Below are 21,551 nucleotides of genomic sequence, written 5' to 3'. Positions count from 1 at the left end.
AAATAAGAAAGAGAGAGAAGTCAAATTTTGTATTTTAAAGTTTTAATGGGCTTATTTAAAATTAGACAAACTCCTTAGATGGACTTGAAGTCCATCATCTATCAAAATTAGCAAGGGTTCAGACGAAAGATTTGAGAGACAAATAGCTTTTAATTTCAACGGAAAAAAGGGTGAGGGACTCAGGTGACTATTCAGTGAAAAAGGAGGGGCAAATCTAAATATTTTCCCAATCTAAAATGGGAAAACGGTCAATTCAATAATTTTGATTTTGGATATTTATAAGTACCTGATGTTTGTTTTCCATATACTTTTGTTCACATACTTTTAAAAATTTCACATTTCATTCCTTACCTAAACTAATAGAATTAACCATTTAATATTTATTTATCTAATTTAACTTATACAATTTAAGGATAGTTAAATTAAATTCAAAATATAGCTTATTATGGGTTGAACTAAGAATTAAAGTTGCTACTAATATATTGAATATATTGAAAAGAACACAAGAATACAAATTTAAGTTCCCCTGGTCTCGATGGTAACCTTCTTGGACTTCAACAATGTTTGGGCAGCCAGCAATTATAGTTTAGGATTTACCTTTAAATTCATTTAAATCGTTTTAAAAATGATTAAAATTTAAGTGAAAATAATAAAATATTAAATATATCATAGTTTTTTAAATTTGGGAATGCAAAAAAGTCTAGTTTCATTAATATTTAAAGAATATATCACAAATCTTTCTTTATATAGTTTTAACTTCTTTCATTTTTAAAAATTTAATATTTAAATCCCATCAGTTGTGATACTCTATTGTGAGAATGCCTTGAATGCTTTTGGGTATTTTCTAATGGCAACAAAGCCAATTATCACTAAAAAAGAAAAAATATATATTTTATTTATAAAACTTTGTTGGTCGGTCCATCAATTTCCCTTTATATTATAATATATGGTTGGTCTACTTATATATATTTACAAAAGTACAAATAGGAACAGACAAAGATGTTTACAAAAACATTTTATTTGGTCAACTTTTAAATAATATAACTCCAAAATAAGGGAAAATGACATTCACCCACTTCCATTAGTCAACTTGCAGATAAGATGGTATGGTGGTTTTGCTATATAAGTCAAGCATCAAAGTCAAATCCAACAGCCAATTACAACTAATTTGATTGGTCATTTTGTACAGGGTGTGAAAGAGAAAAAAAAAAGAAAAAACAAATCTCAAATTTGTTAATAGTAATATTAGTAGGAACTAATCATAATTAACAATATTGGATTATGTAAAGTTCAAAGCATGATAGTTGTTGTATTTTTTTTTAATTACATATCACTCCTTCATTATATAAATTCATATATATAATAATATATACTTAAATATTTAAACTATAAAATTATTAATTTTAATAAAAGTGTAAAAAATTATAAAAGGAAAAAAGAAATATTTCTTCCCACCCATACTTTTATATATTACTCTATGTAGAGAGATCGCTGGCAACAGTTATGGTGCGAATCAGTCTATGATTTCAACAGGCGCAGCAAAAAAATCTTTTTCCAGAATTCCTTTTGTTTCTGTAAGCAAGTCATTGCCTCACCTTGTCGGCTAAGAGCCACCTTCTTCTCTGGTGTTTCTGCAACCGAGAAGCTCTTTAAATTCCAACTCAACCACATTCTGAGGTAAGCTTTCTATTTATGTATATGTTTTTTTAATAATTTCCATTTGTATTGCAACTCCAAGGACCATATAACAACGTGTCCATTGATGAGCAGTGATTAAGCTTGCTAACCACGTAGCTTATTGTTGGGGATCTTTAGTTATGTTTTTAGTCATGTTTTAACTGATTCTTTTATTGATTTTGGCTAATTATACTGTGATTTCGACATATATAAGAATGATCAAAGATCAATTCAGGTTGTCCGGCATGCAGTTCTTGAAGTCAACAGGCATCTCTTTTGAATCTTGGAATTGAAAAATTAAAAATGGCAGCAGAGCACACTGCTGTGCCTGAAACATTGCAGCCCTTGATTCCCTCATCTCAAAGTATTAGTTTCAAGATTTCCGATAGCGTCCCAGAATGGACGGATCAGATCACTTTTAGAGGATTAGTGGTGAGTGCTCTGCTAGGAACTGTGTTCTGCATTTTAGTTCATAGACTCAGTCTAGCAACAGGGATTATTCCTTCTGCGAATATAGCTGCCGCATTGGTTTCTTTCTTCGTTGTCAAGATATGGACTGGTTTTATATCGAAATTCGGGTTTTCTAACACCCCTTTTACTAGACAAGAAAATACTATAATCCAAACTTGTATTGTTGCTTGTTATGGTCTTGCTGCTAGTGGTGGATTCGGTACATATTTGCTTGCAATGGATGAAAAAATATATGAGCTTACTGGTGTTGATTACCCTGGAAATCGCTCGGAGGATGTCAAGAATCCAGGCTTAGGATGGATGGTTAGTTTCTTATTTGTTGTAAGTTTTCTTGGGCTTTTTAGCCTTGTTGCATTACGGAAGGTCATGATCTTAGATTATAAACTTACTTATCCTAGTGGAACTGCAACGGCAATTTTGATTAATAGCTTTCATACGAGCAAAGGAGCAGAACTTGCAGAGAAACAAGTGAGTTATTTGGGAAAATATTTTACCTTCAGTTTCTGTTGGAGTTGCTTCAAGTGGTTCTTTAGTGGTGTTGATGATTCTTGTGGATTTGATCATTTTCCAAGCCTTGGATTGACACTTTTCAAATATTCATTCTATTTTGATTTCAGTCCTAGCCTTGTTGGATGTGGCCTTATCTGTCCTCACCAAGTTAACTGCTCTATTCTTCTCGGGGCAATCATATTCCAGGGATTTCTGTTGCCATTCATTTCAAAACAATCCGGATATTGGTATTCGGCTAGCCTTCATGATAGTGATCTTAAAGGTCTTGGTGGATATAAAGTTATCATGTCGGTTTCACTTATTCTTGGAGATGGCCTTTACAATTTAATCAAGACTGTAACAATAACTCTGAAGAAAGTGCACAACAGTCCTAGACAAGATGGCATTCCAGTCTCCAATGAAGAAAGCTCGAGACAACTTGTGGAGCAGAATGGAAGAAATGATATATTCCTGAAAGACAGAATTCCCTCTTGGTTTGCAGCTTGTGGGTTCATGATTGTAACTATAATTTCAGCAATGACAATACCGATAATCTTTCCACAACTTAAGTGGTATGTAGTACTCATTTCTTGTGCTATTGCACCCATTTTCGCCTTCTGCAACTCTTATGGCACTGGACTTACAGACATGAGTATGCTCAGTACTTATGGGAAGATTGGCATTTTCATTATTGCTTCACTAGTCGGAAGAAATGGTGGTGTAATATCTGGATTGGCAGCTTGTGGTGCAATTGTAACAAGTGCCGCTACTGCAGCTGATTTAATGCAAGATTTCAGGACAGCTTACCTAACTCTTTCTTCTCCCAAGGCTATGTTTATAGGCCAGTTAGCAGGAACAACAATGGGTTGTGTTATTGCACCATTAACTTTCTGGTTATTTTGGACTGCATTTGATGTTGGATCACCCAATGGACCTTATCCAGCTCCATATGCAATTCTTTTTAGGCAAATGGCAATTCTTGGAATTTCCGGATTTTCTGAGTTGCCAAAGTATTCTTTAGTTATATTTTGCAGTCTCTTGGTCTTGGCTTTGATCATGAATGTCCTGAGAGATGTACTTCCATTGAAACTTTCAAGATATATTCCTATTCCAATGGCAATGGCTATCCCAGTTTTTGTAGGAGCTAACTTTGCCATTGACATGTTTATTGGGACTGCCCTATCATTTTTTTGGGAGAGAAGGAATCAGAAAGATGCAGATGATTATGTAGGTGCAGTTGCTTCAGGGTTGATATGTGGGGATGGATTATGGACAATACCATCTGCCATCCTCTCAATTTCAAGAATCAATCCACCTGTTTGCATGAACTTTAGGCCTTCTTTAAGGAGATGAAGAGAGAAGCATGTTCTTAATGTTGAGCTGCTGTAATTTCCTTTTTTAATTACATTACTAACTTGATCAGTGGATGTTCTGATCTTTTTTAAGTGAAGTCAAGTATTCAGTGCTTTCTCAATGCGCTGCCTTCTTAGCCACTGTCGCTACGGGCTTTCTTGCCAATTTCCTTAAAATTTCCAGTTGAAGTAGTTAATAGACTATGTTTGCTCAAATTTATAACTGTCTAAAATTACCAATAGAAAACCGAAGTCTACAATAACAAAACACCCTATTCATCAATCAATAAAACACTAAAATTATATACCAAAATTAGCTTACATGAGTTAATAATTAATTTTTTTTTTCTTATAAAAAGAAAGAAATTTGAAATTAAAAAATAATTCAATACTGTTAAACTAAAATCTCAAATTTGATAAATAGTTTAACATTTTAAATGACTAGAATTTATATATTATTTCTATTTATACACGTTAAATTTATAAATAATTAATATATATTTACTAATTTTAAATAATATAATATAATATTAATTATTTAATATTAAAATATAAAATTCATATATATATATATATATATATATATATATATATATATAATCTCTTATTAATTATGATACGCTTGCTATTTACACGAAGTTGAATCTTTATTTCAAACTTTAGGTCCGGTTTTGGTTCGAAGCTCTATGCACTATTAACCTGTTTGTTTGGACTGAGTTTCTGATCAGAATCAGAATCGGGCAGAGGAGTCCACACGGTTTCTTACCCGAAAGTATAATTATTAAAAGAATAATACTTGCCAAACGAAAGAACGTGTATGACATTTTCTCAAGACATTCTTGTAAGACAAATGGAGAATGCATAGTACAGAACATGAACAGAGAAAACAGCGACGTACGACCGAAAAAAAACACAAAAGAAAATGGCTTCAATGGCGACCCATTTCACGGCCACCCTTTTTCTCCTTCCTATAGGGCTGAGACGCCTCTACTGCTCCACCTCTCATTTCCTCAAGAACCCATCTCTTTTCAGATCCAAAAGTTGGTATCTTTCTGATCCTAAATGGAAAAATCTTGATTTATTTATCCTTACAATAGCTCTCCCAGTTGCTTCTTTCTCTGAAGTTTTCATTTTCTTGACATTTAATGGTCGCCCAACTTACCATTTCTCGTTCTTGCAACAAGCTTTGGTTCTTTTTCTTTACTGGGTTTTAACAATTTTGTTTCTTTTACATGGTAACGTTGACCCATTACTTGTTAATGATAGTTTCTTGTTTGTATGTTCTGGGATTGTTTTCTTTTTGGAGAATTTAGTAATTGGGAAAGGGATTTCTGGTCTTGTCAGTGAGGTTGTTTATCGTTTGTGTGGTGATTTGACTATCATTTGTGGTTGTTGTTGTCTGTACTTGGCTATTAAGCCTAGTGCTTTTTTTATCGAGTTTTGTTTGTGTTGTGGGTTGGTTCTTAAAGGGACTTGGTTTTTACAAGCTGGATTGTGTTTGTATACTGATGTTTTTGCTTTTAAAGGGTGTCATAAGATAACGGTTTTGATGGATAATGAAAATGCTGTATTAAAGTGCGATCTTGAAGAGGATGGATTAAGGGGCGTGGCATTGGTTAATTTGTTGTTTATTGGGCATGCCATTGGGGTCTTGCTTGTAAGCTTGGGGATGTTTGCTATATTATCAAGTCATCGGAATTCAAGGCATGGTGAGACAAGTGGTCCATTGCTGGCAGGGCTTGAATCTGATAGTACTTTGATGCGCACGCCTCCTGAATTTGAGCTGGAATGAAGTGTATGGCCTTTTTGCCTTTCTTTTATCTCCGTTGTATTTATGATACACAATTTTGCTTTCAAGTTTAACTATTTTTATTCTAGAAGGTTTGCATTCACAAAGAATATTGTTAAGTAGGTTAGCTGCAAGTTTTGGAAATATTACATGAGGTTAATGAATAATCCCACTAGTGTTCCTAGCTTCACATTGTTATTTGTCTAAGCTTATGATGCAAATGCCACAAAGAAGTCTGGTGCAATTTACAATTTGCGCAAAGTCCTCATATCCATTTGGCTTAATATGATATTAATGTTTTACAACAGAACCAAATGAAGTTTTCTGAATCTCTTTCTTTTTTTCGTTTCTTGTTCTAACTTCTAAAAGAAGGAGATATGGTTCAGAAGTTCTCTAATAATGTTTTATTAAAAGAAAAGATTGTCCATAATTTTAATACTGCCTCTGATAGAGTGCCGTCCCTTGAAGCAGTTTGAGCTCAACTCATTTATTATTGTACTTGTCTTGAGAGGTTTCATAAAGGAAATGAATGCAATGCCACTTACATGCAGGAGCCAGGAAATAATTTGTGAACATGTTGGTATTTGCTGATATCAACGTTAAAAAAGAAAAACATAAATCACAGATTTGACATCTAAAGATTTGAATTTTCAGTTCTTAGCTCAAATTTTACAGCCAAGGATTTTGGAGTGCAGAAGAGAGAAAAGAGATGCGCGTTACCCTAATTTTAGAGTGTCTAATAATCTAATATCAAAAAACCATGGTTCATATGATGGCATTTGTTAACATGGGCACATATAGCTTTACGAGGTCACATATGGAAAACACATATGGAGCATTCAGAAAATGAAGGGAAATGGATATCTCTTGAAGATTTTGGGATCCTCTTGGTTCATTTCACAGTTTATATTAGTCAAATTCCTTGGTTCCCTTTGTTTGAATACGACGGATGGCTTCATTTTATAGTTATAAAGAGAGAATGTTGTTAGAATCTAAGAAGTTAAATGGATGACATTAGCCACTGATTCATTAGGCTTCAGGAGATTGAACTGCAGTTTATTACTTTTTGATATTCGACTCCCACAAAATTTAGTAGATCTTAGTTCCCCGGTGACTAAGATTTCACCTGATAGCTAGGATGTAAAGTTTTACCTTATAGTTATCTTGTAGAGGATTTTTTGGCTACTGGGTTGCACCCCCTTGGTCTCCTTGGATATTAGCAAGACGAATCATCTCTCATTGAGGTTATAGTTCATAAGTGGAGAACTGCAAAATCTTTGTATCATCTTGCTGGGTTTTTAAATTCTTTCATCCCATTATGGTTCAATTTAAAGGCTCTTTGAAGCAATGCAAGTCTGCAAGGCATTCAATTCTCAGACTTACATAGCACTAGAGGCAGCAGGTATGTAAGATCCTTTCTAGTAAATGTCATAACATAGAAAAGTCATGCTTATTTATTCTGCTATTTCCTTTTTGTGCATTAATTGATATTTGCCATAAACTTCTTAGCATGTAATAGTTATCTGTATGGTTAATTAATACTTTAATATGCTTGCTCTGATGCTTCTAAAATCGCTTTGCTATAATCCAAGTAGACTTGAATAACATAAGAGTTCAGAATATACTGCTATGAGAAAAGGCTTTTACTAACAGTAGTGAAAAAATAAAATCCCACATGTGATACAGAATTACATATCGTGATTGCCAATAAAAATATTCAATATGGGATGTGAATTAATCTAGTTTAGTATATCCGAGTGGAGAAGAACATTTTGGCATTGTCAACCAACGTCTCCGAAAACGCCTAAATCCATGGATTTTAATTCGAAAACGAATTTGCTTGATCTTTCTGGTCAGCTCAGCACATCTCCGTTTAAGCATTACAGTTTTTGGAAAACTGACCAGTTTTTTAACATATTTACAACCTGCACTTGCTGCGAGGAAAACTAAATATGAATAGAATCAAAACATAAAATAAATCTTTTTTTGCTTGTAAAGGTTATGCTGATGAGACTAATCAGCAAATTAGTTATTAATGTAAAAGTCCTACTTCAATGAGTTCTCTTATCCAAGTATTTCTCAGCTCTGCATATAATTCAGGAACACCCACTGGCGAAGGCAGGGAATGAGGGGGACTATGGCCCCCGTAAGTGGGATAAATTCTAAAAGTGGGTATATTGATGTATGTATATATATTTTAAAATTTAGTTTTGTTGTGAAACTTTGGCCCCTTTAAATTTATTTCTGGCTCCACTAATGGGAACACCCTTTGGTGCCTTTGACAGAAGATAGTATGTGATTTGTCTTTCTTGAACTTATTGTCTAAGTTGTCTTTACAAACATCAATCAGCTGAGACATACCTTTAACCTTTGTACCATCCTCATTTTGTTCCGAATTTCCCTTTTGCAGGCCCTGCAAGTTGCAATAAAAGAATCAGTCTTGTTGCTTTCTTAGCTCAGTCTCTTGTTGACGGTCGCTGAAGTAATTTCATTTAGAACTTGCTATTTTGCAATTATTAAGTTGCTAGGCTCAGTCCAAAAACCAGCCTTTTTGTGTGTAGCAGAAAACTCTAAAAAGAAAAGTAAAAGAAAAAACCATGTTTCTTCGAGTACCTCAACCAAGCTTTCCAAACGCTTTTGCATCCTTCTCTGTATGAAACCTCTAGTGCACTGTTCAAAAACTCTTTGTCAGCCAAGATAATATGATTATATGCACTGCACTCTTCAACAAAATAAGCATACAAAAAAAACAATTCTTTTATAGAAATATTACCTTTACATGATTTTTCACATAGGCATAGAAGTTTAATAGACTCCATACAGTCTTATCTAGTTTTTTACCTTCAACATGCCGTGATGAAATATCTGAAACATGGCAATAAATATGTCAGTGTGAACATGCTCAACCTTGTCTTTTTCCTTTTATGTAGGGAAAAGAACTCAAACGTGGAAGGGAAAATTAAATTTTGTCATTTATTGTCAAAGGAAAGACGTATAGTCGTTGAATTTAGTATATGCAGTTTGTAAATTTGTATGTAAATTATGATTAGCCATCATGTCATTATACTCTGTTCATGATATTATTTTTCAGACTTATTGGTCATACTGCTTAAACCATGCTCTGTGTGATTTTAAGTTCAGGATAGGGAAACAGGATACCAAAAGAAACAAACCCTCCATTGGTGCTTAAATCTTCTAAAGTCTCTCCTCTCAGTTCTGGTGGAGGAATAGGGGACCAAGTACATGGCGGTGCTTTAGCCCATTTTTCTGAACTTCCAACATCCATGAGTTCCTATTGAATTTGAAGAAGGAAAGGAGATAAAATGATAAGATACTGTCATGTCCAAGTTAACCAAGAAGAGATATAGGGCTAAGAGAATGAGGATATCTGCAGTATAACAAACCTGAAAAAAGGCTGTCGCAATAATCACATCTGAAGGTTCTTTAAAGCGCATTGGAAATACTGCAGTGATTTTTTGTGTCTGTCCAGCACATTAATTTACTTTAGCTTTAGACAATCTTGTTTTGGATAAAATGCATAGGAATCTTTATGTATTAGAATTTGGAAGAAACCCTATTGCCAATCCTGAAAGGCGAGTGCAATATATTTTGAATCTTTGACTATATCAAGCAAGTGGATGGTTTTTGATTGTCTTTGACCTAGAACTTAGCTTTTGGTGAATCTTTCTCTAATCTGTTTTTAGCAGAGTTCTATGGATATTAGGCAGAGGCTATAAGCAGTTAAGCTCTTGTTAGGCTGCTCAAATATAAAATGCTTGGAATTGAAAAGAACTTTGTCTATGAGAAAGCGTGGACTGCTAGATTAGTTCATGAATTACTTTACAGGTATCAGGCTAGACTTTGGATTTATGGCATTCTGGAAAAATTAAGTGGTTGAAAAACTATTCTTATGAATTTCGTGATTATACAAAATTCTGAAATACTTGTAATTGCTTGGAATTGAAATAAACTTTGTCCATGGGAAAGTGTAGACTGCTAGCTTAGTTCATGAATTTACCTTAGAGGTATCTGGCTAGACCGTGGATTTATGGCATTCTGGAAAAGTTTAGTGGTTGAAAAAATAAATTCACGAACTTCAAGATTTTCTTAACAGGTTTGAGTTTATCATATATATGATGGGAAGATAAGGCTTATTGTGAGTTAAAATTATTGGTTTGACTAACATTTTTAAATTCTGGAAATTGTCATTTCCTCACGATATCTTTTCATGAAGTCTGATATGGTGAAGAACTAAAAGTACCTTGTGATGTAGAAATTACCTTTTTGACGACATAAAAGGGCTCTCTTGGGTGATAGACGAGTTTGATTGGTTTATTTGTCCCCTCAGACGTACCCTGGGAATTGACATTCTCCAACATTTCTTTCAGCTGGGAACTCAGTATTACTGCTTGCACTGAAGAAATTCGTCTAATCACTTTTTCAGAATCTGGACAGAAGCATATATGCAATGAGAATGAAAACAAGCCGAAAACTGTTGGGATAAAGGACAGCCATGTTGGAGCATAAGCTTCTCCAGTTGTCTACTATATCAAAATGGCAGGTGCAAACCCGTGATTAAAACTTTCTCTTGCCCTGTTAATTTTTCTTTTGGTTTTAGCACTCAGTCTACACTCATCTCTCTTGTTGGGTTTAGGATGAAATTGTTTTATTTTCAAGGTCTTGTTAGTTTCTCAGTCAGTTTATCATGCGGATATCTTTGGCGGCGTTTCTCATTCGCTTTATCAAGGTTTCTTACCCTTCTTTGCTTTAAGAGCTAAGTTTTCTATTCCTCTGCATATCGTAATTTTACCTTGTATTGCCCTAGTCATATCGTCTTTATCCTTCATATGGGTTAATAGGACTGGTAGAAAATTAATAAATTAGAAGTCAGTCTAGGATTACTCGAGAAACTATTTCAATTCGACTAAAAACTGCTCTTACATTTAGAAGCAATAGCATTCTCAGAAGTAAGCAAGGTAGGCTTTGAAAAATGTTCCTATGCAGTTGAACATATAGGGGGATTTAGAGTAGCAATAAACCTTTTTCACTTGGAATCTTGGCAAAGTTAAGTTTTAGAGTGAGCTGGTATCCTTCTCTTGGCGGTTCAACAATCTCTACAGCATCAGAGCAAACTTCCTTTATCATCCGTGTAGTGTATGGGGAGAACCCATATGATTGCAGAACTCCTTGGGACAGAAGCGGAGTTGATATTGACAGGAATTTATGATGTGGGTCTGTTGCTGAAGACTGTCAAACTCATCAGAGAAATTCTCAAATAGATTTTGGAGGCTAGTTAAAAAGTAAGAATAAAGACACCTACTATACATTAATGCACTTGCACGTGCATGGACTGTGAGAAGTAAGATAATAAAAATGTCTCTAACATCGAACCTCAGTTCTTTTCATTGAAAATGTTAGCCAACATTAATTTAATCAAGTGGAAAGTAGATGTTAAAAGAAGTCAAGTTCTGCAAGATTTACCTGAATGTGGTATTCTACAGACCCAAATTCATACAAGTGATGATCAATATCCAAAGGTTTTTTAGCACTGTCACGAAGAAAAAAGAATATCGATTGTCATGTACCTTTCTGTACAAAACGGAATGCATCTTCAGCTACAAGCCTAATTACTTGCTGAGAAGAAAGATTTTTCAAATTTTTCTTAGCAGCAATATTCTACTATTCGGCACAGCTTTTAGCTTTCCTTTTCATTTCCTCATCCAACCAAACAGGGTATTGAATATTCACATCTGATGTCTGCATGTGCAGAATGCTCATATGGAGACCTTAAAGCAGGGTTAAGATGATTCTATAGGGTATAAGGTAATATTATATTACGAGTGCCCAGAAATATAAGAAAAAATAAAAGAAATTCTAGCAGATACCATGACATCCCTTTGTAGGTGTTTTCCTCTCCCTCAAATAGGGTAAATTATGGAAAATAATACGTTATGCTTTTACCTTCAAAGTCAGAAAGTCAACTCAATTCAAATGTATTTTTCTATATTGCATTGTTCAATGTCAATGCTTTAGTGTTTGTTTTGTTTTACTTTTTTTGTTTCTGTTTTTGTTTGTTTTTCTGGTTATATGATACCATCCTGCGTAATATCATGTTTTGCTAAGAAACATAGAGAAAAAAGCTCATCAAACAGCTGTTTCCAATTTCTTTGCTATTGTGAATGTGTCAGGAGAAAATGTTGAGAAGTGGCAGTTGCTTGCCACAAGCTAGAGAATTGTTCACAGCAACTTTTAGTGAAGGAACTATTCGGATTTGCCCCTCCCACTAAACTACTGCAGCTTACTTAATTGCTTAATGGTTATCTACCTGGAACACACATCTTCCTCTCCATAAGCTATAAGGAAAGCTAACCCCAACAGCTTCCCTGGATAGTGATATTGTATTTGACTATTCCTTTATCTATAAAGACTTTTGCCAAATATTCAACAAGTACTTGAACATGATTAATCCTGAAAAACCTAGTCTCAAAATGAAGCTAGAAGAGGGGACACAGTTCAAGCAACAGAATTCTAAAATAATTATTTGAAGAGTACAAAGAGACTATTATATCTTATTACATGGATGAAATTTGCTTACCGATATAACTTGAGCAGGATCTCCTTCAGCGCGGGCGACGCCCTCTCGAAGCATGCCATGGTGAGCTCTGAGCAGGATCTCCCAGCCTCAAATGGGTGGTGAAAGTAAACCTTGAAAATTAATAACACCTAAAGATATCCATGTCTTTGAGGTTAAAATGGATTTGTCCATATGAACTTTGAGTACAAATTAAGTTTCAAGTGTAGCAATGATGCTTAGCTTCCTTTGAAGCAAGCACCTACTGCCACTCCATCTCTCTCTGTTTCTTCCCCGTCACTAGCTTTTCTTTGTAAAGGACGCCTGAATAGATCATCTGTCCATATCCTCTATAGTTGCATATTCTCTTTTTTATGTGGGTTTCACGTCCCCAAAATCAAATTGCTGCAATTACAGTCGATTTGCATTTCTCTTTTCCTTGCCAATATATATATATATATATATATGAAAAGGACTATATCAAGAAAAACCATTGTTTCTCAATCTTGGAGTAGGGTCTTTACCGTTTCCATGTTTATGATAAGAGTGCTTTCCTTTTCATTCTCAGGGCACTATCATAATCAAATTGCTGCAATTACAGTCGATTTGCTTTTATGATTCATATTCTAATTTCACACTCCATGAATTAGCTTTCAAATATATCAATATTTAGATTTAAACTATTTTATCAAACTAAAGATTACAAGTTATTTTTCACTTTTTATCTCTAAGAGAACCAAAATATATATATAAGATTTAGATTATTAAGCCACTAATATTTAATTTACTTTATTTATGATAAAAACAATTATTAAGTATTTTAGTATATTTATTATTAATTATTATCTTATTCTATTCCATTTTAGTTTATCAATTTAATTAATAAAATTTATTGATTAATTTTGTCATACCAAATGAATTACTACTAGAGTAATAATTACTACTAAGTATATTAGATTAATTCATGCAGTATTACTTTAATGTAATTATTAAAAGGAATCACACTATTGGTATGTCCCAGGATAAATACATGCTGTTTGTTTCAAGCTTGAGTTTTCATTCTGTTATTATTAAAAGAAGTTATTTTAGATAAAAAAATTAATATATTTAAATATGTGCATTAAAACCTTATTAAAACATCATGAATCAAAGGGGGAAACAATACCTTTTGACAGTGACATTAATAAATTTAAATTGACAAATGATTAAATAAATGCAGTTAAAAAAGAAAAGAAAAGAAAATTTAATCTGACAGCTAATCTTGTAAATCATCATAAGCGTAATAATAAGCCTTCGCACGTGCCACCACAACGAGATTAACTAACATGCGCCAGCAGTACAATTTTGGGCCCCACAGTCTATCTCATCACAGCCGTCGGATTGTCATACTAAGAATTTTTGACCAAATTAAATATTTTATCTAAGCTAGAAAAGTAAAACCCCCACTCTCTCATTCTCTCTGTATCTGTCTCTGTCTGTCCCTGTCTCTTCTAATTTGTTTCTTCCTTTTCTTCAAAATCTTTTTGATTGAGTTTTTCGAGATTGAAAGGATTGGGATTTTTTTTTTTTTTTTTTTTTGTGTTTGTGAATTTTGTTTTTTAAATGTTCTCTTTTTCAAGATTATTTGATCTTCTTTTCTGGTCAGTTAATCTATTGCTCTTTGCCTTATTGTTACTTTCATACATCTAATCTGATAAAAAGTGAAACTTCTTTTATCGTTCTTTTGCTTTGCTTTGTATTAAAGCCTTAAATTTTTCTTGTCAATTTTGTGTCATCTTGTCTCTTTAAATTTTCTTGTTGTTTTAGGTTTCTTGATTCTATCTTTTTTGAAGCTTGATCATTTCAAAATGAGCGTTGACTTTAAAGCTAGATTGTCAAATTTTGATGTGCTATCTTACTAAACTCAAGGAAGATTGAATTTTTGGTTTTGGGTTGGTTAATTCTTGATGTTTTAATCATCTGGGAAACTGGGGTTCTTGTTAAATAGCGAAGTCTTTGAACGTTTTGCTCATTTTTGTTTGATAAAGTCGGTTTTTTTTTTAAAAAGATATTTGGTGTTTGTGTGATTGCCAATGGATAAGGATGTTATGGATACTAATGGCTTCACAAATAAGCCTTTGATGACTGTAGACTCTGAAAAAGTTGAGAACCATAGCGATGATAGAGAAGATTATAGTGAATCCAACACTTTGTTGCCTCCTAGAACTGGAGGTATGTCAAGAAATCCAGAAAGAGTGAGGAGAAAAGTCCAGTGGAATGATAACAATGGGAATAAACTTGCTGAAGTTTTAGTATTTGAACCAAGGTAATTATAATTTTTGCTTTAAGTTAGAGTTTTCTTTTCTTTTCCCTTTTTCTGGATTTTTGCTCGCTGCTTTTGTTTTTATCTGATCAATGTGCTCATTGTAAGTAAACGAATCTAATTGCACAATATTCCAACAAATGGAATGTGGATGCATGTCTAATACGCTGCATCAGAATACGTCCAATTCAATAGTACATATGGATGGTTCTTAAATTACTGTACCCATGTTATGGAGATTTGTGGCTGTAAATGTCAGTATACCAGGTTATACTCCCTGGCTAAACATGTCATCTGCATGCATAATTGCAAGAATGAAGTGTCTATTGTGTGAACCTCTGTTTAGGGTTAGGTTTCAAGTTGTAACATGAGTTGACTTGAGGATGTCATTTTTGTTTCCTGAATTATCATGCTATTGTAGCTAGAGATGGCAGACCTGTTGGTAGTGATTTGCACTTAAATTTTTCTTTTGTTTTTAATTGGCATTTAGTGTTTGTCGAAACCTAATTTTGTATGTATTTGCTTTAGAAACTTGATGGTCTTGGTTATCCTATTTTTCTTATGTTTATCAACAGTTTATTTCCTTGCATGTAGCTGAGTACCTGTTGTGAGTTATGTGATTAATGGCCTCTCAATACACTTAGCGAGGTTGGTGTGTAGACCTAATTGTGAAAACTACCAAAAAAACTTAAATTCAGTAGCACCGTCAAATAGTAGATTATTTGAGTTCCATAGTTGAACCTCTTAGAGCAAAAGATTTACAAATATTTCATTAACTCAATTAAATTTTAGTAACTTAATTTTTAAGTAAGAAGTTAAAATTGGATTACGAATATTCTTTATTTGGGCATTATTAGTTTGATTACATATAAATATATCTTCTCTGTAATCCTCCAGCCAAAGCTTACCTAATTTATTCTAGAGTAAAAAAATTTATTTTCATTGAAGTTGCTCCTGAGAGTACTTGATTGGTCTATACAGTGTCCAGTCTACAGTTTTGTTTGGCTCCAGACTCCCTTTAAACTGCAATTGACTGTTAACCTGATGTTAGCTCTTTATGGAAGGGGAGATTTATTTGTCTATGCACACTTATGTGATATATAGAGAGTGCACAAAGCATAAGCTACAGTTAGGTTTTTTTGTATAGAGGAGAACGGTTGGCATAATCATGCCACTTTAACTTACACGCTTCTTTACTTTCAGTCAACGTTGTAGTTCTGTAATTTTTTTCTCTAGCTAGATTCACATTAAACGTATTGTTGAGTAGAGTTTTTTCTGGAAGAGCACAGATAAATGGTCTTTGAATGATGAAACTTTAATATAGGTGTTCACAGTCTTGTGTCCATTGCCTGCATGCCTCATCTCTCTAGTATCTGTTGTATGTTGTGAAAGCTCTTGGGTTCAGTTATCTATTTGACTTGTTCTTTTTTATAATAAATGTTAGAGGCAGTAGCGTCTACATCTCCCACCTGCTTATGTCTTTCAACAGACTCTTATAAAAAAATTATGAGGTTTTAAGAGATAAAAAATAAATCAGAGATGATAACTTGCCTTTCTTTGAATTCTAGATTACAAGTAATGTTATTCCAAGGATTGGACCAAATACATGGCATCAGGATTTTTCTCTCTGTCACTGACTCCCTTGTTGCATCACATTAACCTAGTTTCAATTCTGAACTACTGTGGCCAAGTGGGTTCTCTTTCTTTTACTTGTTTTTTGGTTCTCTTCACAGGTTTTGTTCTTTCTAGTAGACTTTATAGAGAATGGTCCTCTGTTTTTGAGTCGACTCATTGCAATTTAGTGGTATAGCTTATTTGATGTTCTAGTTATCATCAAGTAAACAAGAAGAAGGCACTATAGTGAGGATATAGTATTGCTACCAATCCTTACTCCTGAACTGCTGAATTTAGGCTCCTTTGGCAGTGAGAAATGAAATGAGTGAATGCTTTATCACATTGACTCTGCTCGCATTAAGTTGGAAAAAGAATTTTATTAAACTAGTTGTTTGCTGATTAAGAGGAACTTGCAAGAGAAGAAGTCAGAAGCGAATCAATTTATTTCCTAAAGCCATTGCCCACTCTGTGTTAAATATTTGGGAAGCTGAGAGCAGGGGATGTATTAGGAATTAGGACTGAGAAGAATGAGAGATGATAAGGAATGAAACTAAAAGCCGGTCTGGTAATTTTTTTTGTTCGAACATGACAACTGTCTCTTTGCTTCTTCTTTTTTTGTTCTATATTTGATTGATTCAAATTGGTGCTTTCTGATGAACAAACTCCTGTTATTCATGTTTCTCAGCCCATGTTTGTATTAAGTAGTTTGAGGCATAAATAAGTTGGCACTTTGTCTTGTAAAGCTGCATGAATTTACATTCCGGAGATTGAACAACATGTGGCTTCCAGTTGTAATTTAATCATAGCTCTCTGTTAGCGGCAAGTCCCTAGTGATATAATTTTCTATTGTCAGTTCTCATGACTTTAAATGTTGACCTGCTGTCCAGTGTAATATGGATATTTGCAGGACAAACTGGTGAGCGAATTTTAACTTAAAACATTCAGTGACTACGACACTCATGTCCAATCATGTTATTATGTTTGTAGCTGTAAAAACCCGGTGAACTACCTAAAAAAGAAAATTGATTGGTTGGGTACCTGGACCATTTGCTTACTCAGAATATCATCAATTCTGCTACTCTGCATTGATATATAACTGAAAAAGGCGACAACAGATGAAGTTCTGTGGTATTATTTACTAGATCATTGAATAGCTACCTGCAGATTTTAAAATTGATGACTTTATTTGCCCCTGACTCCTTGCTTTTTCTATTTGTGCCTGCAGTGACAACAGCGATTCTGATGAAGAGGAGACGGATTCTTGCATCTGTACCATAATGTAGATACTTTAGTATGATGATTTGTAGGTATCTGCAGGATAAGTCAATGAAGCATTCTTTTTATGACCACGCATTTGATAATTGGAAGTGAATGTGACAGGGCTACTTTTCAACTTCTTATTCAAGGACCAAACTTTTAAAGGCTGAGAAGGCAACATGTCATGCTTTCCCACATTTTTGTGCTGCTTGCCAAAGTGAGATTTAATACCAGTTCTTGACTTATGTGATAATTTTGATCACAAGCAGCTACAAACTGAGATGAATGTCATCTCAGGAACTGAAGAAGATAGCAATAATGCGACCAAGCTTGCATGATCACAAGCTGAACATGTGTGTAAGAATTAATCATTTTCAGCCTGACATGCTGATATGTGAGAGATGAAGACCACACCAGATTACTTTTGATGATTGTTTGCACAAGTTGCAGTTACTTCAAACTCTAATTATTTTATTTTGATTAGGAGCATCTTTTGTGTCAGATTAGGCCCTGCATGTTTACAGGATAAGTTATCAAGTTCTCCTCCATTGAACCTCGTTTCGCTAAGCTCCTGAGATGAGTATGAACTAATGTACATTTTGATTCAGTTATAGTGCCTATGCATTGTTTCTAGAAGCTTTCAGAAAACTTCACTAATTGATTCCTGATTCATAGTCTTAACAGATCCGAACCAATACCTCTTTTTTCTTTCAGACTCTTTAGTCGTGGTCCACAAGTGATGGCGATAAATTCTACTTTCACAATCGTTCAGGAAATCTTTTGCGAAAGGTTTTAACAGTACATTAAAAAAAAAAAAAAAAGAGGAATAATCTTTCTGATGGGCACACCTTTCATTTGAAGCAACGCTGCTATGCCGAACTTAAAGTGATTGGCCAGTTTTGCCACCCAAATGATTCTTCAGGTTAGCTTTTGAAACCAAATTTCCAAAATCTACTGCTCTACCCTTAAAATTCAGAATATGAATTATTTTGATATTCACTAAAATGGTAATTGTTCTCTTACTACTAGTTATGGAACAAACAGTGGGGAAGTAATGAAAAGAGTGAAAAATTCCAAGAAAATCAGCCCACTTTCTGAAGATTGCAGATCTGCTCAATAATAGAATTTTCCTCAAACCAACCAAAAGAAATGGATTAAAAGAATAAAAAATGGAGATACAAAGTACAAACAACACCCTGAAATTGTTTCACACTTGCCTTGTGTAGGCTGCATAAAAATAACAAGAGCAACTTCTAATGCACCTTTTAATTTACGGATCCATTCCAAACCTCATAAGACAACAACTATTTTCACATGTCTGTTCTATAGAATTACTCCAAGATTCAATCCATATCAATGTATAGTATAAACTTTCCAACTCAAAGAAGAACTTGAGCAATGTCAGTTACTTGTCAAACCTCCAAGTTTGTGATATCTAAAATTGGCATGTCATCTCTACTTCTCCATGGAAATGTCCTGTCAAATGAACTTTTCTTTGATGATATACTTTCAGTGCTACTCTTGGTAATGGATGCAGTTGTTGATTGACATGAATCAGTATTAAGTATCCAGTTTGAGAGGCTGGCATCAACTGAAATTTCTTGCGTCAACTGCGCTTGTTGCTCTAGTGCTACATTCTCCTTTCTCTGGCGCTTTACTTGTGGCATTCCTTTAGCCTTCGCAGCTTTCCACTGACTCAGATTCTCTATTGGATTCAACACAGAATGAACATACTGACTCCTATCTCGAGCATTTCTATTCATTCCCACCGAATTCAAATCTCCAAGGGGCCTCAAATTTTCAGAATTCTCTCTGGTCAAAGAATCTCTCATCTGTGAACTCAAAGACAAAGATTTGAATGTCTCAGAAAACTCATCTCGGCTTGTTGTTAAATTATCCATATCACCACCACTACCATAATCCTCATCAGAATCATCATCGTCGTTTTCATCCTCGTCATCATCCAAGTCACTTTCTTCATATGCTATTTCATCTTCATCATCATAGCTGTCAGTGCAGTTTCTATATCTATAACTTGATGGATAAGATGCCATTTTGGCCGCGACTGAATCGTCCTCAGAAAGAGACTTGGACTGACCCTCTTTTGCATTTTCTTTGCTAATTTCATCTCTCTTTTCTTCATCATCATTTTCCCAGAAATAATTTATGTTTTCATCTTCTTTTGGAATAGGCTCATAACTTTGTACATTCAAGTTAAAGCTGACTTTCTTCTTAATTTTATAGTTCAAAGGCTCCTTAGGCTTCTTACTGTCAACAACAAACACAAAAACAAGCAAGAATTCAGCACAGAGAAACGCATATTCATTAGATGAAAGGAGCCAAGACTTCTAAATCAATAACTGACCTGGATTCAGAGTCTTTACTAATGGGCTCTGCTTTAGCATCAAGATTCGTAGAAGCAGAATCAAGAGGTTCATAACTACCAAGTCTCTGCCAGATGAAAGACAAAACAAGAACATCAGCATTGAAATTATGCAACATCAATAAAAATGAAATTACAAATTGATGAATCTAGAAGGAGAGAAAAAGAAAAAAAAAAAAACAAAAAGCTTACATGATCTCCCGGTTGAACTCTATTGGCTGGTTTTCTTCTCTTTCTTTTTGAAGGAAAGCCGAAGCAGCCAAGAAAGCAACCCATTAAAGACACCTAAGTTTAAGAGCGATGAATATCTGGGTAGAGGTTGCTGGTCATGGTGAGAATGGCTAAAATAGAGACAGTAACAGAGAGAGAGAGAGATACAGAGGAGGAGAGAGTGTGTTTGTATGTGTCATGTGAGGTAAAAAGAATTGGCTCCAACGGTTTTTGAAAATAGGAACGTTGGACTTTAATAATGATGAAAAGAAGGAAGGTGGGTGCAAACAAATTTAATAAAGGAGGCACAGGCTTGAATTTTACAGCTTTGTCTCACTATCTCTACATTTTGCAAGATTGCGGGCTCTTTCTTTCTTCTCCCTTTTCTAAATACATTATTTTGGCCTGATGGAGAATGAAAGAACAGTAGGTTAGCTTGAGTTCAATATGGCATATGGAGTTGCATTAATTGGCCTTAAGCCCAAAAATTCAAATTTAAAGATTTCTTTCTTTGTTTTTTTAAGTAAAACCTACACATGATATGAACTCATGATTTTCACTCTAGCATAATTAATTGCTAACTATTTAAGATGTCCCATTCAAACCCTAAATATTTCCAAAACAGTTCAATTAAGCCCTTAAATTTTTTAGGTTAATTTAGTTAAGCTCCACCTTCGCTCCACTTTTTGGTTATTGTGCGTAGGGTCCACCCATCATTTTTCCAGCAACAATTATCAGCCAAATCAGTTTATCCATTGGTGGGTGTCCGATGGTAACTTCACTTATACCTCTTTAATCGTGAGAATTGAAATTTTGAAATAGCTGCTTTCTTTTCTTTATCACATTGTTTGCTAGTGAATCAATATATACCGTCGATTTTTCTAAATTACTGGATAGCCGCTCATCCTTTTTACTTTGTCTATTAAATAGTAATAGTTGCTAGTTTATAAGACGACATTTTTATGATTAATTAAATTATTTTTTAAATATAATTAAAGTCCTTTACTATAGATAGAAAGAGTTGCACAGACTCAAAATTTATCTTTTTCTTACACTGCATGCTCTTATTGATTTTTGAATTTTAAACAATAAAACAGACCAAATTAGACCATATAATCATATTATTAATAATTATTACTTTAAAGCGTATTTGTAGGTCGTTGATATTAATATGATGTGAGATTTTCAATTGTATATGTATATAAATAGTGAGAATATAGTTTGTGTAACCAAATCAATGAAACTCCTCTCTAAAAAAAAAAATGAAACTCCAAAAATTAAGAAATTGAACGTTTGAAACTTGTTAGCATTTAGAGAGATAAATATAATGTGCACACCATGTGATCAATATTTAAGCTGAGGTAGCAGTCGAGCTAGAAATGCACCTTTGTCAATTCTTGAAAAACGACAGAGTTTCATCTCCTGGAACCCCATCA

General features: G+C 34.0%; 5 protein-coding genes across 20 annotated transcripts; 3 read left to right on the top strand and 2 right to left on the bottom strand.

Annotated features, from left to right (window-relative positions):
* Positions 1-1,457: 1,457 nt before the first annotated feature.
* LOC8265749 (probable metal-nicotianamine transporter YSL6) lies at positions 1,458-4,111 on the top strand. 2 transcript variants are annotated; one of them, XM_002528326.4, is made up of 2 exons: positions 1,458-1,677; positions 1,913-4,111. In XM_002528326.4, exon 2 carries the CDS (start codon positions 1,981-1,983, stop codon positions 3,988-3,990), a length of 2,010 nt encoding a protein of 669 aa, XP_002528372.2. In that variant the 5' UTR covers positions 1,458-1,677; positions 1,913-1,980; the 3' UTR covers positions 3,991-4,111. The 2 variants fall into 2 exon arrangements, with proteins under 2 accessions (XP_002528372.2, XP_015580349.2); XM_015724863.3 differs by having other exon boundaries at positions 1,892-4,111.
* Positions 4,112-4,653: 542 nt separating this feature from the next.
* On the top strand, positions 4,654-9,437 carry LOC8265750. Of its 12 annotated transcripts, none has more exons than XR_007217379.1 (3): positions 4,654-5,784; positions 8,189-8,260; positions 8,915-9,437. XR_007217379.1 is itself a non-coding variant. In XM_048379429.1 (2 exons), exon 1 carries the CDS (start codon positions 4,912-4,914, stop codon positions 5,779-5,781), a length of 870 nt encoding a protein of 289 aa, XP_048235386.1. In that variant the 5' UTR covers positions 4,654-4,911; the 3' UTR covers positions 5,782-5,784; positions 8,920-9,437. The 12 variants fall into 12 exon arrangements, 4 of the variants coding, with proteins under 4 accessions (XP_048235386.1, XP_048235385.1, XP_048235384.1 ...); XR_007217378.1 differs by having other exon boundaries at positions 8,709-9,437; XR_007217375.1 differs by having other exon boundaries at positions 4,655-7,180; positions 8,709-9,404.
* LOC8265751 (actin-related protein 2/3 complex subunit 2B) lies at positions 7,337-12,866 on the bottom strand. Of its 4 annotated transcripts, none has more exons than XM_048379424.1 (10): positions 12,374-12,862; positions 11,260-11,326; positions 10,818-11,025; positions 10,059-10,192; positions 9,183-9,260; positions 8,938-9,070; positions 8,552-8,643; positions 8,392-8,448; positions 8,140-8,191; positions 7,337-7,712 (listed from the first exon to the last, which is right to left on the bottom strand). In XM_048379424.1, exons 1-10 carry the CDS (start codon positions 12,430-12,432, stop codon positions 7,513-7,515), a joined length of 1,080 nt encoding a protein of 359 aa, XP_048235381.1. In that variant the 5' UTR covers positions 12,433-12,862; the 3' UTR covers positions 7,337-7,512. The 4 variants fall into 4 exon arrangements, with proteins under 4 accessions (XP_048235381.1, XP_048235380.1, XP_048235383.1 ...); XM_048379423.1 differs by having other exon boundaries at positions 10,059-10,225; positions 12,374-12,859; XM_048379426.1 differs by lacking the exon at positions 8,140-8,191 and having other exon boundaries at positions 7,337-7,708; positions 8,348-8,448; positions 10,059-10,225; positions 12,374-12,866.
* Positions 12,867-13,649: 783 nt separating this feature from the next.
* On the top strand, positions 13,650-18,129 carry LOC8265752. Its single transcript, XM_048379525.1, has 2 exons — positions 13,650-14,654; positions 17,491-18,129. Exons 1-2 carry the CDS (start codon positions 14,422-14,424, stop codon positions 17,546-17,548), a joined length of 291 nt encoding a protein of 96 aa, XP_048235482.1. The 5' UTR covers positions 13,650-14,421; the 3' UTR covers positions 17,549-18,129.
* Positions 18,130-18,653: 524 nt separating this feature from the next.
* On the bottom strand, positions 18,654-20,458 carry LOC8265753 (kinesin-related protein 4). Its single transcript, XM_002528330.4, has 3 exons — positions 20,098-20,458; positions 19,888-19,973; positions 18,654-19,790 (listed from the first exon to the last, which is right to left on the bottom strand). The coding sequence occupies exons 1-3, from the start codon at positions 20,179-20,181 to the stop codon at positions 18,935-18,937; spliced, it is 1,026 nt and encodes a 341-aa protein (XP_002528376.2). The 5' UTR covers positions 20,182-20,458; the 3' UTR covers positions 18,654-18,934.
* Positions 20,459-21,551: the final 1,093 nt, after the last annotated feature.

Source organism: Ricinus communis, chromosome 9 (assembly GCF_019578655.1).
Source record: "Ricinus communis isolate WT05 ecotype wild-type chromosome 9, ASM1957865v1, whole genome shotgun sequence".
Lineage (NCBI taxonomy): Eukaryota > Viridiplantae > Streptophyta > Magnoliopsida > Malpighiales > Euphorbiaceae > Ricinus > Ricinus communis.
This window is presented reverse-complemented; position numbering and strand designations above follow the sequence as displayed.

Bases quoted from the DNA above. Each gene is read 5' to 3' on its own strand.
- LOC8265749 (XM_002528326.4), top strand. From the start codon at position 1,981: ATGGCAGCAGAGCACACTGCTGTGCCTGAAACATTGCAGCCCTTGATT.
- LOC8265750 (XM_048379429.1), top strand. From the start codon at position 4,912: ATGGCTTCAATGGCGACCCATTTCACGGCCACCCTTTTTCTCCTTCCT.
- LOC8265751 (XM_048379423.1), bottom strand. From the start codon at position 12,432: ATGGCATGCTTCGAGAGGGCGTCGCCCGCGCTGAAGGAGATCCTGCTC. The intron at 11,026-11,259 runs GTAAATCTTGCA...TGAGTTTGACAG, and splicing joins CTGTAGAATACCACATTCAG to TCTTCAGCAACAGACCCACA. The intron at 9,261-10,058 runs GTAATTTCTACA...TGTGCTGGACAG, and splicing joins CCTTTTATGTCGTCAAAAAG to ACACAAAAAATCACTGCAGT.
- LOC8265752 (XM_048379525.1), top strand. From the start codon at position 14,422: ATGGATAAGGATGTTATGGATACTAATGGCTTCACAAATAAGCCTTTG. The intron at 14,655-17,490 runs GTAATTATAATT...TTGTGCCTGCAG, and splicing joins GTTTTAGTATTTGAACCAAG to TGACAACAGCGATTCTGATG.
- LOC8265753 (XM_002528330.4), bottom strand. From the start codon at position 20,181: ATGGGTTGCTTTCTTGGCTGCTTCGGCTTTCCTTCAAAAAGAAAGAGA. The intron at 19,974-20,097 runs GTAAGCTTTTTG...TTCATCTGGCAG, and splicing joins GAGTTCAACCGGGAGATCAT to AGACTTGGTAGTTATGAACC. The intron at 19,791-19,887 runs GTCAGTTATTGA...TGTTGTTGACAG, and splicing joins AGTAAAGACTCTGAATCCAG to TAAGAAGCCTAAGGAGCCTT.